The sequence below is a fragment of the Phyllopteryx taeniolatus genome, chromosome 7, assembly GCF_024500385.1.
Source record: "Phyllopteryx taeniolatus isolate TA_2022b chromosome 7, UOR_Ptae_1.2, whole genome shotgun sequence".
Classification (NCBI taxonomy): domain Eukaryota; kingdom Metazoa; phylum Chordata; class Actinopteri; order Syngnathiformes; family Syngnathidae; genus Phyllopteryx; species Phyllopteryx taeniolatus.
Window position 1 is genome coordinate 2,460,001 of NC_084508.1, and position 15,228 is coordinate 2,475,228.

Sequence of the window (15,228 nt, forward strand, 5' to 3'; positions counted from 1 at the left end):
GTTGTACTGTTTTTTTTAATGAAACCACTACTTTAGGTAAGGTGTGAAAGACTGACCTCTTGGTCAATTCTTCTACCAGAGCGTGCCCAACAGGGCGTTAACTGTTCAAAGATAATTAGAGATATTGTAACTGCACATTAGCAATCATGGTGTGGGAAATTTTAACCTAATTAACAATCCTAAAGACCTTCAGCATTATATCGTCACTTGTCATATTTGCCTGTAGTAAAATAGTAAGTTGCACACACGGCTAGAGCAAGAGAAAGCTGCAAAGTGTTGCAGCACTTGTCTCAGTCTTTTTTAAGCCAATGGGTTCAAGTCCAAGTGAAGTTGTGGCCCATTGCTGTTCAAGTCCAAGTCGAGTTGCAAGTTTTTTGATATTGTCGAGTCTAAAGTCATCAAATTTATGACTCGAGTCTGAGTCGAGTCATGAATCTTTGAGTCCAGGTCATTTGACTTGAGTCCACACCTCTGCCAAAAACTATTTGAAATTAAAAATGCTCATTATTGTGTAAAATAGTATTGTATTGAAATTAGCTTAATGTATTACAAAATCTCTAATTAATTAGATTGTTTTAATAGCATCTCAACCTTATTAACTACATTATTTTAATTTTACTAAGTGGGGTTGATTGTTGTTGGTTTGTTGTTAAAACAGGTTCCAATGATTCCGCTTAGTGTACCTGTGATTTTGTTGCCATTTTTTAGTAACAACGTGATAGTACTTGATAATTGTAGTTATCATAATCGTGATGTACAATTTTCAATCCAGTTCATCACTATTGGCTCTATACAAATTAAGTTTATTCATTGGACTAAAGGTGCAGATCATCAAATAGCAAAATCCCAGAGGAAATTTTTCCTGTATATCCTTAGGCTGTCTCTTGCCATGTCCTTGACCTTTAAACGGGACATCTGTTATCAGAGACCGTTCAGGCTGGTATAGTGTGCAAATCCTCTTCAGCTGGACAGCTCAGTTGTTTTAGGGGGAAGATCTTCCAGTTCAAAATGTGGATCTATAGAACTATTACCCTTTTCTTAGGTCAGAAGAATAAATTGTCAACAAAACCTACAAACATACTTGAAGTGACATTGTTTACAAGTAACATAAGAGTGCTCAAAATAAATGTGTGCACCCCCTTTGAAAATAAGCCATTTGTAGCATAGTATGCAAGAGAAAATATGAATTCTGAAAGGAAACTCAGCAACAACAAAACATCTCTATTTGATACTTAACCGGCTATGTAGTCAAGAGAGTAGGTAAACAGCTGTGTAATCTTCAGCTAGGGGGCAATGAAAACGGTCAAGGTCTGATGAGTCAAGGCTCACCCTGTCCCATAGTAAATGGACAGGTTAAGATGGCAGGGCGCCTGAACAGGGAAACAGCACTGACGTACTGAAGCCTGGTTCGACACCCGCACCCTCAAAATACAAGGGGTACGGAAAGTATTCAGACCCTCTTAAAATGTTCACTCTGTTATATTGCAGCCATTTGATAAAATCATTAAAATTCATTTTTGTCCTCACTAATGTACACAAACCACCCCATATTGACAGAAACCAACGCAATTGTCAAAATATTTGCAGATTAAAAAAGAAAAACTGAAATATCACAAAGCCATAAGTATTCAGACCATTCACTGTGACACTCATATTTAACTCGGGTGCTGTCCATTTCTTCTGATCATCCTTAAGATGGTTCTACACCTTAATTGGAGTCCAGCTTTGTTTAATTATACTGATTGGACTTGATTAAGGAAGCCACACACCCGTCTATATTAGACCTTACAGCTCACAGTGCAAGTCAGAGAAAATGAGAATCATGAGGTCAAAGGAACTGCCTGAAGAGCTCTGTGACAGAATTGTGGCAAGGCACAGATCTGGCCAAGGTTACAAAAAAAATTATTCTGCACTTAAGGTTGCTAAGAGCACAGTGGACTCCATAATCCTTAAATGGAAGATGTTTGGGACGACCAGAACCCTTCCGAGAGCTGGCCATTCGGCCAAACTGAGCAATCGGGGGAGAAGAGTCTTGGTGAGAGAGGTAAAGGACCCAAAGATCACTGTGGCTGAGCTCCAGAGATGCAGTCGGGAGATGGGAGAAAGTTCTAGAAAGTCAACGATCAGTGCAGCCCTCCACCAGTCGGGGCTTTATGGCAGAGTGGCCCGACGGAAGCCTCTCCTCAGTGCAAGAAACATGAAAGCCTGCATGGAGTTTGCTAAAAAACACCTGAAGGACTCCAAGGTGATGAGAAATAAGATTCTCTGGTCTGATGAGACCAAGATAGAACTTTTTGGCCTTAATTCTAAGCGGTATGTGTGGAGAAAACCAGGCACTGCTCATCGCCTGTCCAATATAGTCCCAGCCCATATCAGTGGGTTCGGTACCCCATACTCCCGAAGCACCCCCCACAACGCCTTCTCCAAGTCCACAAAACACATGTAGACTGGTTGGGCAAACTCCCATGCACCCTCGAGGACCCTGCCGAGGGTGTAGAGCTGGTCCACTGTTCCACGGCCAGGACGAAAACCACACTGCTCCTCCTGGATTTGAGATTTGACTTGAGTGTGATCCCCCAGTAATTGGAACACACCCTCCGGTCCCCCTTCTTAAAAAGGGGGACCACCACCCCAGTGTGCCAATCTAGAGGCACTGTCCCCGATGTCCAAGCGATGTTGCAGAGGCGCGTCAACCAGGACAGCCCCACAACATCCAGAGCCTTTAGGAACACCGGGCGAATCTCATCCACCGGGCGAATCTCATCCACCCGCTTGGCCAGCCGGTACAAATCAGCTGCCTCAGGAGTCCCACGAGCCCGAAAGGACTCCTTCAGCTTGACGGCATCCCTCACCGTTGGTGTACGGGTTTGGAGACCGACATTTTCCCCCACCATCGGAGCAAACTCACCACCAGGTGGTGATCAGTTGACAGCTCCGCCCCTCTCTACACTCGAGTGTCCAAGACATGCGGCCGCAAGTCCGATGACACGACCATAAAGTCGATCATCGAACTGAGATCTAGGGTGTCCTGGTGCCAAGTGCACGTGTGGACACCCTTATGCTTGAACATGCTGTTCGTTATGGACAATCCTTGATGAGAACAGAAGTCCAATAACAGAACACCGCTCGGGTTCTGATCGGGGGGGGGGGGTTATTTTAAAGTCATTTGAGTATAGTTTCCTTTAAAATAAAATTAAAAAAATATATAAAAAAAGTCTAAGCACATTGTCATTAAACTGTTCGACTATTTTCTCACGCACTTCTCGCCCCATCTTTGATTGTGAATGACTGAACAATTCAGGGAAGCTCATTTTATACCCAATCATGGCACCCACCTGTTCCCAATTAGCCTGTTCACCTGTGGGATGTACCAAACAGGTGCTTGATGAGCATTCCTCAACTTTCTCAGTCTTGTTTGCCACCTGTCCCAGTTTTTGTGGAACGTGTTGCAGCCATAACATTCTAAGTTAATGATTATTTGCTAAAAAAAAATAAGGTTTATCAGTTTGAACATTAAATATCTTTTTTTGGTAGTGTATTAAATTAAATATATAAATATATAATATATAATATTTAAACATTATTTGCAAATCATTGTATTCTCTTTTTATTTATGTTTAACACAATGTCCCAACTTCATTGGAATTGGGGTTGTAAATACTGAGCAAAGGGTCTGAATACTTTCTTTATTAGTATATTTGAAAAAATTTCAACAATTAATTTTTTTCTGTCAATATAGGGTGCTGTGTGTACATTTATGAGGATAAAAAATTAACTTAAATGATTTTAGCAAATGGCTGCAATATAAGAAAGTGAAAAACTTAAGGGGGTCTGAATACTTTCCCTACCCACTGTGTGTATATATGTATGTATATATATATCCCGGCCCCACCTGTGTGGAGTTTGTATGTATGTATATGTGTGTGTATGTATGTATCTATGTATGTATATATATATATATATATATATATATATATATATATATATGTATGTATATATATATCCCGGCCCCACCTGTGTGGAGTTTGTATGTTCTCCCCGTGTCTGCGTGGGTTTTCTCCGGGCACTCTGGTTTCCTCCCAAATCCCCAAAACATGAATGGTAAGTTGATTGGAGACTCTGAATTGCTCATAGGTATGAATGTGTGCATGTTTATATGTGCCCTGCAATTGGCTGGCGACCAGTTCAGGGTGTACCACGCCTCTTGCCAGATGATAGCTGGGATAGGCTCCAGCACGCCCGCGACCCTTGTGAGGATAAAGAGGTACAGAAAATGGATGGATGGATGGATGGATCCATTTTTACAATTCTGTATTGTATTACAAAAGAATAGATTCACTCGTATTTACACAGTGTCCCTGAACGCACCTCGCGCACTCACGCAGCTACCGCATGCCTCATTCTAAAGAGTGAAATAGGAAATGCAGCAGGTGTACGGTACAATCTTTTAATCTTTTGTCCAAATAGGTCCCTCCGCTGGTCACTTTTCATATTTCAGTGGATTCACTGCATAATACAGTAAACCAACATCGCAGCAGACCCTGCGATGGGACTACTGCGCACACGTACTTGTACATCGCGATGACGCTCAAACATTTATGTGCAGTGCCCTCCAAAAGTATTGGAACAGCACGGTCAATTCCTTTGTTTTTCTTGTATACTTAAGACATTTGGGTTTCAGATCAAAAGATGAATATGAGACAAAAGTTCAGAATTCCAGCTTTTATTTCATGGTATTTACATCTAGATGTGTTAAACAACTCAGGAAAGAGCACCTCTTGTTTGAACCCACCCACTTTTAAAATTAGCAAAATTATTGGAACGTGACTGATGGGTCTTTGTAGTTGCTCAGGTGTTGCCTTTTAGATTGATTGCTTAAACATGAGATACTACTTGTTTTTGGCTTTGGGTTTCACCTTTGAAAACTGCATTTGCTCTTCAGCAAACATGAAGACCATAGAGGTGTCTATGGGAGAAAAGCAAACCCTTTTGAAGCTGAGAGAAGAGGGAAAATCGATCAGAGCTATTGCACAAACATTGGGCATAGTCAATACAATAACATCTGTGGAGAGATCTGAAAATTGCTGTGCACCAACACTCCCCATCCAACCTGATGGAGCTTGAGCGGAAGAATGGGCCAACCTATTTTTAATAAATTTGCAAAAAAATTCCCCAAAACCTTTTTAATGTCATTATGGGGTGTTGTGTGTAGACTTTTGAAGGGAAAAAAAATATTTTATTCCATTTTGGGATGAGGCTGTAACATAAAATGTGGAAAAAGTGAAATGCTGCGAATACTTTCCGGATGCACTGTAAATGAGTTCGTTAGGGGAAAGATATTAGCTCCCAAGGACCTGACCTGTCGTCTCCTTCACTATCACACTTCTTCAAATCTGTATTATACAAATGAACCCCTCAACACACAACCTGAGAGGGAAATTAAAACTAAAACTACCTGGCAAAATAAAATCATTAAAACAACAAAAGTTGCTCGCTCCATGTCATTTTTCCCTGTGAGAAGGCAGTCCTCTGAAGTATTTTTATGTGAGGAGTGGTGCAAATTGTTTATTCTCTGGGTTATCTACTGCGTAAAAATGAGCACTATAAATTTTCAACCACCTCTGCACATGCTACATTTGACTGTAATGTAAAAGAGGGGCTCAAAGCTGAGCTGAAAGGTATGGGAGGTGACACATTATGTCAAGACCGGCAGGTGGTCTCTGTGTGTGTCTGTGCGTGTGTGCGCGCATGTGTGTGCGCATGTGTGTGTGTGCGTGTGTTTCAATGGATTACCTAGCTGACTGGATTTTCTTGGCTCTCCAGGAGAGGGTTGGATGGTAGGGAAGAGTGTATGCAGCACTGGAGCCTGGGTGGTTAACCATCTTGTACTGTGGTCTAAAAATCCTCTGCGAGGCAGGAGTACAGTGAAAGGAAAAGGCTGGACCTGTGGACAGCAAAGTTACATGCTAACGATATTCAGATACTGTAACTGAGATACTATCATTTAGGCAAATTAACTAAATTCTCAAAGAGGCAGGCACACGTTTTGACTGAGGATTTTGTCAGGTATACTTTTCAAAAAGCCAACATAAAATGAAGGGAATAACAAAGAATGATTTTTTTATGAGCCGAATAAATCATGATCTTTATCCTTGCAAACTTCATCTGCCTTGCCTTTTTTGCTGCCTTAAAGCTTCATTCATTATAATATTTTACAGATTTATTGGTGTTAAGAAACAGGCGACAAAATCGAGTAGAATGAGCAGAATGGAGACAAGACAAAGGATTTCATTTCAACCGCCTGACAAATATTGATGTACATCCCTTTGGTACGTTTGACTTTTCAATTAGTACATCTCTTAGGTACGTTTGTGACTTTTCAATTACACGATTACACAGTATTTTACTTTTCATTATTCATCATTCATGTTTACATTTTTTCATTGAATACTTTTCATCATAATTAGTATTTTTGTGCTGGGTGGCTGGGAGAAACTTGTCAGACACAATAAGCAAGACCTTATGATACTTTATCAAATTACAGTAGACCCCCTCATCTTCCCCATATTCACAGGGGTCCAATGTATTGCCAAAAGTTACCAGACAACCAACATGGAAAGTGCTATTTGAAATGAACAAGCATCGGCTTGTTGCCTATTGACATTTCCATTTGTTTTGTTGAGAAGAGTCAAAATTCAGATATGCGTCACACATTTAAAACTCGCATGAAATCAGATATCCTCTGATTAGACTAAGACCTCCAAATGCACGGCAGGGGCTCTATCCTGCCGTTGAGAACCTGTCATTGAAATATGTCTAGCACAAAAAACATAAATAATGTAGCACAAAAAACACCCACCCAAACTAGTGGTCTAAATATGGTGCATTAGAGGTGCACCTCCCATCAAATACGGAAAACTATTGCTGACAGTGGCCAGTTGAGTAAGACCAAAGTTACCTGTACAGTGGTGCCTCAAGATACGAGATAGATAAAATAACACCAGCCAGGTGTTTGAAACCATTTAAAGCTATGGACAAGAGATTTATTTTACGCCAGAGCACTTACGGAGATGCGTCTGCAGAAGACATGAGACAATGATGTGGAGGATTCACTCAAAAGCAGATCCGCAGATAAGCACGCATAACATTGTCTTGTGGGGTGCAAATGTTATTGTGCACTGTTGAGTGCAGGTTTTCTTTTATTAAAAGATGTAAAACAAAACGTTTTTGGCAAGTAACCGCTGACAAGAGTCAGACACTTCCTCCTCACAGGAGCAGAGAGGGCGGGGGACGGAGGTCAAGCGAGTGTGTGGGTGTGTGTGAGAGAGAGAGAGATTTTTTTTAAATACATTTTTTTGGGGGGAATGGAACAAATTAATTGTGTTTCTATTCATTTTAATTGGGTAATATGTTTTCAGATTAGAGTGTTTTGAGATAAGAGCATGGTCATAGAATGAATTAAACTCGAAATGCAACAGTGTACTGAAATTTACGGGGGACGAGTCAGCCCAGAAACCCAACTCAAAAGAATGTAACATTTCTACATGATTGTTTACTTAAAGGTGAGAGCGCACATTGTCCTACTCATTAAGTTTGTTTAGTTATATACCTCACTTTTGAGGACTCATTTTTTTGTGTATGCAACCTGTTCCAAACAAGACATCTTCTACATCTCGCAGTTAGCAGAGTAATAATTTGATTATTTTTCTTGTTTGAGGGACAAAGTTCAATGTACTTTAGGAGTGGATTATTCAATGTAGCAACAATCAATTAAATAACATATACTACTAAAAAAAAACAATTCATGACATGGTTAGAAAATTCTCATTACAATCACTTCCATCTACCATCTTTCGCGTGGTAGTCAATTGAGTGTAAAGACGAGGGGGATAACAAAGAGGTTTATGCATCCTGTGAAAAGCTAATTTCCTACGGCTCCTTTCTGCCAAGTCTCAATTGCCATTTGTAAGGGTGGTTGCAATTGTAATTAACCTCTTGTATCAAACCATGTTCATCAGGAACAGAGCTGCAAAGAATAAAATGATAATATTTTCACTTCGACACAATCCAGCATTTATTTCCACTGCCTTTCTCCAGGCATGTTTCATTTACCTGGATTGAAAGGATAACATGTCTTGAAACAACATTTACTGGCGAACAAATCAACTGGGTGCTTGCTAAGACAGCAACTGATGTTTGGGACAAACAACCAGAACAGAATAAAAACTGTGCATTGCATATTACCCCTTATGATGACGACAAACGATGAACTTGGTTTTCCCTTGCCCGGACGCGGGTCACCGGGCCCCACTCTGGAGCCAGGTCTGTTGGTGGGGCTCGAAGGCGAGCGCCTGGTGACCAGGCCTACACCCATGGGCACAGCCCCAAAGGTTAACGTGGGTCCCCCTTCCCATGGGCTCACCATCTGTGGGAGGGGCCATTGGGGTCGGGTGCAGTGTGAGCTGGGCGGTGACAGGGACCTTGGCGATCCTATCCCCGGCTACAGAAGCTGGCTCTGGGGACGTGGAATGTCACCTCTCTCGCAGGGAAGGAGCCTGACCTGGTGTGTGAGGTCGAGAAATTCCGATTAGATAGTCGGACTCGCCTCCACACACAGCTTGGACTCTGGTACCAGTCCTCTCGAGAGGGGTTGGACTCTCTTCCACTCTGGAGTTTCCCACGGTGAGAGGCGCCGAGCAGGTGTGGGTATACTTATTGCCCCCCCGGCTCAGCGCCTGTACGTTGGGGTTCACCCCGGTGGACGAGAGGGTAGCCTCCCTCCGCCTTCGGGTGGGGGGGACGGGTCCTGACTGTTGTTTGTGCCTATGCACCAAACAGCAGTTCAGAGTACCCACCCTTTTTGGAGTCCTTGAAGGGGATGCTGGAGAGCGCTCCCGCTGGGGACTCCATCGTTCTGCTGGGGGACTTCAATGCTCACGTGGGCAATGATAGTGAGACCTGGAAGGGCGTGATTGGGAGGAACGATCAGAACCCGGGTGGCACGGTGGCCGACTGATTAGAGCGTCAGCCTCACAGTTCTGAGGACCGGGGTTCAATCCCCGGCCCCGCCTGTGTGGAGTTTGCATGTTCTCCCCGTGCCTGCGTTCATTTTCTGCGGGCACTCCGGTTTCCTCCCACATCCCAAAAACATGCATGAATTGGAGACTCGAAAATTGCCCGTAGGTGTGAATGTGAGTGCGAATGGTTGTTTGTTTGTATGTGCCCTTCGATTGGCTGGCAACCAGTTCAGGGTGTACCCCGCCTCCTGCCCGATTATAGCTGGGATAGGCTCCAGCATGCCTGCGACCATAGTGAGGAGAAGCGGCTCAGAAAATGGATGGATGGATCAGAACCCGAGCGGTGTTCTGTTATTGGACTTCTGTGCTTATCACGGATTGTCCATAACGAAGACCATGTTAAAGCATAAGGGTGTCCACACGTGCACTTGGCACCAGGACACCCTAGGTCGCAGTGCGATGATCGACTTTGTGGTCGTGTCATCGGACTTGCGGCCCGATTATAGCTGGGATAGGCTCCAGCATGCCTGCGACCATAGTGAGGAGAAGCGGCTCAGAAAATGGATGGATGGATCAGAACCCGAGCGGTGTTCTGTTATTGGACTTCTGTGCTTATCACGGATTGTCCATAACGAAGACCATGTTAAAGCATAAGGGTGTCCACACGTGCACTTGGCACCAGGACACCCTAGGTCGCAGTGCGATGATCGACTTTGTGGTCGTGTCATCGGACTTGCGGCCGCATGTCTTGGACACTCGGGTGAAGAGAGGGGCGGAGCTGTCAACTGATAACCACCTGGTGGTGAGTTGGCTCCAATGGTGGGGGAAGATGCCGGTCTGACGTGGCAGGCCCAATCGTATTGTGAGAGTCTGCTGGGAACGTTTGGCAGAATCCCCTGTCAGAAGGAGTTTCAACTCCCACCTCCAACAGAACTTTGCTCATGTTCCGGGGGAGGCGGGGGACATCGAGTCCGAGTGGACCATGTTCCGCGCCTCCATTGCTGAGGCAGCCGACCGGAGCTGTGGCCGTAAGGTGGTCGGTGCCTGTCGTGGCGGCAATCCCCGAACCCGTCAAGCTGAAGAAGGAGTCCTATCGGGCTTTTTTGGCCGATGGGACTCCTGAGCCAGCTGATGGGTACCGGCTGGCCAAGCGGAATGCAGCTCTGGTGGTCACTGAAGCAAAAACTCAGGTATGGGAGGGGTTCGGTGAGGCCATGGAGAAAGGCTTCCGGACGGCTTCGAGGAAATTCTGGTCCACCATCCGGCGTCTCAGGAGAGGAAAGCAGTGCACCACCAACACTGTGTATAGTGGAGATGGGGCTCTGCTGACCTCGACTCGGGACGTTGTGAGTCGGTGGGGAGAATACTTCGAAGACCTCCTCAAGTCCACCAACACGCCTTCCCATGAGGAAACAGAGTGTGGGTTCTCTGAGGCGGGCACCAAGGTGGTTAAAAAAGCTTCTCGGTGGCAAGGCCCCGGGGGTGGATGAGATTCGCCCGGAGTTCCTAAAGGCTCTGGATGTTGTGGGGCTGTCCTGGTTGACACGCCTCTGCGACATTGCGCGGACATCGGGGACAGTGCCTCTGGAGGGTGTGTTCCAACTACAGGGGGATCACACTCCTCAGCCTCCCTGGTAAGGTCTATTCAGGGGTGCTGGAGAGGAGGGTCCGTCGGGAAATGTGGTTTTCGTCCTGGCCGTGGAACAGTGGACCAGCTCTACACCCTTACCAGGGTCCTTGAGGGTGCATGGGAGTTTGCCCAACCAGTCCTGTGGGGGGTGCTTCGGGAGTATGGGGTACTGAACCCCTTGATACGGGCTGTTCGGTCCCTGTACGACCGGAGTCAGAGTTTGGTCCGCATATCCGGCAGTAAGTCGGACTCGTTCCCGGTGAGGTTTGGACTCCGCCAAGGCTGCCCTTTGTCACTGATTCTGTTAATAACTTTTATGGACAGAATTTCAAGGTGCAGCCGAGGCGTAGAGGGGGTGGTGGCCTCAGTATTGCATCTCTGTTTTTTGCAGATGATGTGGTTCTGTTGGCTTCATCAAGCCGTGACCTCCAACTCTAATTGGAGCAGTTCGCAGCCGAGTGTGAAGTGGCTGGGATGAGAATCAGCACCTCCAAATCTGAGACCATGGTCCTCAGTCGGAAAAGAGTGGCGTGCCCTCTCCAGGTCGGGGATGAGATCCTGCCCCAAGTGGAGGAGTTTAAGTATCTTGGGGTCTTGTTCACGAGTGAGGGAAGAATGGAAAGGGAGATCGACAGGCGGATCGGTACAGTGTCTGCAGTGATGCGGACTTTGAATCAGTCCGTTGTGGTAAAGAAGGAGCTAAGTCGAAAGCCGAAGCTCTCAATTTACCGGTCGATCTACGTTCCTACTCTCACCTATGGTCACGAGCTGTGGGTCGTGACTGAAAGAACAAGATTCCGGATACAAGCGGCCGAAATGAGTTTCCTCTGCAGAGTGTCCAGGCTCTCCCTTAGAGATAGGGTGAGAAGCTCGGTCATCCGGAAGGATCTCAGAGTAGAGTCGCTACTCCTCCACATTGAGAGGAGCCAGATAAGGTTGCTGGGGCATCTGATTCGGATGCCTCCCGGACGCCTCCCTGTTGAGGTGTTCCGGGCACGTCCCACCGGGAGGAGACCCCGGGGACGACCCAGGACACGCTGGAGAGACTACGTCCTTCGGCTGGCCTGGGAACGCCTTGGGATCCCCCCGGAAGAGCTGGATGAAGTGGCTGGGGAGAGGGAAGTCTGGGCGTCCCTGCTAAAGCTACTGTCCCCCGCGACCCGACCTCGGATAAGCGGTAGAAAATGGATGCATGGCATATGGGATTTAGATAGTTAACAAATTGTCATTTTTGTTATATACTGTGAAAGCAGCTGAAGTTTAAAGTAAGAGAAACTTGTGTAATAAGCTCCAGCTGTAGACACTGAAGGTATCCATTGTACTAACAGTTAATAATCAGGTACTTTGTCACATGCAAAATGTATAGTGAAATTTGTTGTCACTTTTGTTGTGCATTGGTAGTATGGTAGATTTCATACATAGTATGGTATGAGTGATAAACATTGCTCCCTCACAGCAAGAAAGTTGAATTTGTGGAGCCTGTTGTTCCCATGCCCACTCTGGTTTCCTCTCACTGCTAAAAATACAAATTCATTTCCAGACTGCTTCATTGATACAGATTTGGATTCAGTCCCCAGGCCTGACACTGTTGCTGTCCGCCGCTCCTCAGGATTAACTGTGGAGAATGTTTTAGTATTTTTATTGTACATCGTGCATGTGACAAAGTAGCTTTAATGATGAACATTTAGAAAAAGAAAATCTTGATTTGCTTACACTTATCTGGAAAAAAGAAACTTATCTAGACACTTATATGGGCCACTACAGCTACGCAATGCATCTTGCCAGGAGAATTTAGAAGAGGTCAGGATGTTTTTGTTTGTTATACTGTAATCTGCTTTGCGAGAAGCATAGTTTATGTGTAGCCCTGAAATTGGACCATAAAGAAAATGTATCGACCATGAACATAATCATGAACCCATGGTAATTTAACTGCTGTATTCAGTAGTTATATTATTCAACACAAACAAACAACTTTCACATGTGGCCCATTAATAACTAGATTTTACGCCGATCTGATCGGTATCAGCCGATAATTAGCATTTTATGCTGATCGGCTTTCATGTCATAATTCGCCGATCCGATCAATGACTTCATCGATCGGCTACGCACAAGACATTTAACTCCGCGTCGCCGTTGCGTATAAATCCAAAAGCTACTTTATTTTTAGCCTTGTCAAGTGTCTTGTGGCGCAGTACTGTAACTATCTGACGGGCAATAAAGTTTTTTCAATCGTGTCGGTGAAAAAACATGTCATCGGTGTGGGACTATTTTGCGGTGTCTGAGACAAACAACACGTTATTTGCAGTCTGTGCACAACTGAAGTACGTTGTGGGGAATGTCATCTAAATGGTTTAACACAAATTTGATCGGGCACCTGAAGAATGTACACAAGGAGGAGCATGCCACGTTCAAGCAACGCAGCGTGAATAAAAACAAACAAACAAAAAAAAAGGACAAGCCAAACGGACGCAAACTGAACAACACCCGTCCATATAGCCGGGACAGTGAGAAAGTTAAGAGTAAGCATGTCATTAACAGTATTTATTAAGTAATTTAATTACAGTAAGTTAGCACCCATTATTTCTGTCATGTTGTAATGTTGATCTGACCTAAACTTATGTCAGTAGCCAATCCTTGAATGCCCCTGAGAGGTCATTGATGTTTTAACTTTTGTCTAAAATGCTCGAGAAAGATTTTGAGCCAAATGCTCTCTAGCAGGCGGCACGGTGATGACAGGTTAGAGTGTCAACCTCACAGTTCTGAGGACCGGGTTCAATCCCTGGCCCCGCCTGTGTGGAGTTTGCATGTTCTCCCCGTGTCTGCGTGGGTTTTCTCCAGGCACTCCGGTTTCCTCCCACATCCCAAAAACATGCATGAATTGGTGACTCTAAATTGCCCGTAGGTGTGGATGTGAGTGCGAATGGTTGTTTTTTTGTATGTGCCCTGCGATTGGCTGGCAACCAGTTCAGGGTGTACCCCGCCTCCTGCCCGATGATAGCTGGGATAGGCTCCAGCACGCCCGCGACCTTAGTGAGGAGAAGCGACTCGGAAATTGGATGGATGGATGGATGCTCTCTAGCAAACTTCAGACAGGCCTGGACATGTACTGGCTTAAGCAGGGGGACAGGTCTGGCACTGCCAGATTTAAGTCCCTGGCGGCGTAGTGTGTTACTGATGCCTTTGTTACTTTGGTCACAGTTCTCTGCAGGTTATTCACTAGGCCCCCCCGTGTGGTTCTGGGAGTTTTGCTCACCGCTCTGGTGATCATTTTGACCCCACGGGGTGAGCGCTCCCGTGGAGCCCCAGATCAAGGGAGATTATCAATGGCCTTGTATGTCTTCCATTTTCTAGTAGGGTTAGGGTTAGTTGATTTCTTCACACCAAGCTGCTTACCTATTGCAGATTCAGTCTTCCCAGCCTGGTGCAGGTCTACAATTTTGTTTCTGGTGTCCTTTGACAGCTCTTTGGTCTTGGCCGTAGTGGAGTTTGGAGTGTGACGGTTTGAGGTTGTAGACAGGTGTCTTTTATACTGATAACGAGTTCAAACAGGTGGCATTAATACAGGTAACGAGTGGAGGACAGAGGAGCCTCTTAAAGAGGAAGTTACAGGTCTGTGAGAGCCAGAAATCTTGCTTGTTTGTCGGTGACCAAATACTTATTTTCCACCATAATTTGCAAATAAATTATTTAAAAATCAGACAATGTTATTTTCTGGATTTTTTTTTTCTCATTTTCTCTTTCATAGGTGAGGTATACCTATGATGAAAATTACAGGCCTCGCTCATCTTTTTAAGTAGGAGAACTTGGTGGCTGACTAAATACTTGTTTGCCCCATTCGATGTCATTAACTACACCTTTTGGCATTCACACACAACAATAAATGTTATGGAATACAGGAAAATTTTAATGACAAAGTAAACCAGATGGGGTATTAGTTGCAGCATCAGAAAAGAAACAAAAATAAATATACATTTTTACTTTTGTTTGCACCCCACAAGAAATTTGTTCAAGGACCGCCAACAAAACAGCATCTCTCAAATGTAGATGTAAAAACACAAAGAACAAACAACAATACACAACGACAACAAAATGGCACCAAATACTTGTATTGCTTTGCCCTGAGCACAAAGCTTTTCACAAGTTTGTGGTCAAACCATTATGTCATTAACCCACAGTATGCTAGTTAACGCAGCATACACGGGGAGTCCGCCTCCTATTTTCTGGGTTTGGTCATGTGACATTCACAACGCAAGCGCGAGAGCAGTTGTGACGTTAATTTCGCTCAATAGCAGAGGACGATATTGCCAAACATGGTGACCCCCTAAGATGAATGAAAATCTATTTGTTTCGTCTTGTGTCAACACATTGTAAGTCACCAATCATCGCCTCCATGGCAGCGAATAAACTACACTTCTTACCATGCTTCTTACACATAACATATACATTATCACTACGGGAGGCTGAGAAGTGGAGAGGAAAAGACGGAAAATTGATATTGCTAAGCTATCATGCAGTAGTACTATCATGCAGAAACACCCACACAACCCACGCGTGTCATTCCTCTGCTATCATGTATCATCA

The 15,228-nt window shown here is 44.7% G+C and overlaps 1 protein-coding gene across 5 annotated transcripts in view; it reads right to left on the reverse strand.

Moving 5' to 3' along the window:
* Positions 1-15,228, reverse strand: part of zc3h3 (zinc finger CCCH-type containing 3) — a 109,822-nt gene that overhangs the window by 37,645 nt on the left and 56,949 nt on the right. For all 5 annotated transcript variants that reach the window (XM_061778053.1, XM_061778052.1, XM_061778054.1 and 2 more), the window contains one exon: positions 5,794-5,944. In XM_061778053.1, the coding sequence (XP_061634037.1) occupies positions 5,794-5,944 (151 nt within the window). The remainder of the gene's footprint in view (positions 1-5,793; positions 5,945-15,228) is intronic.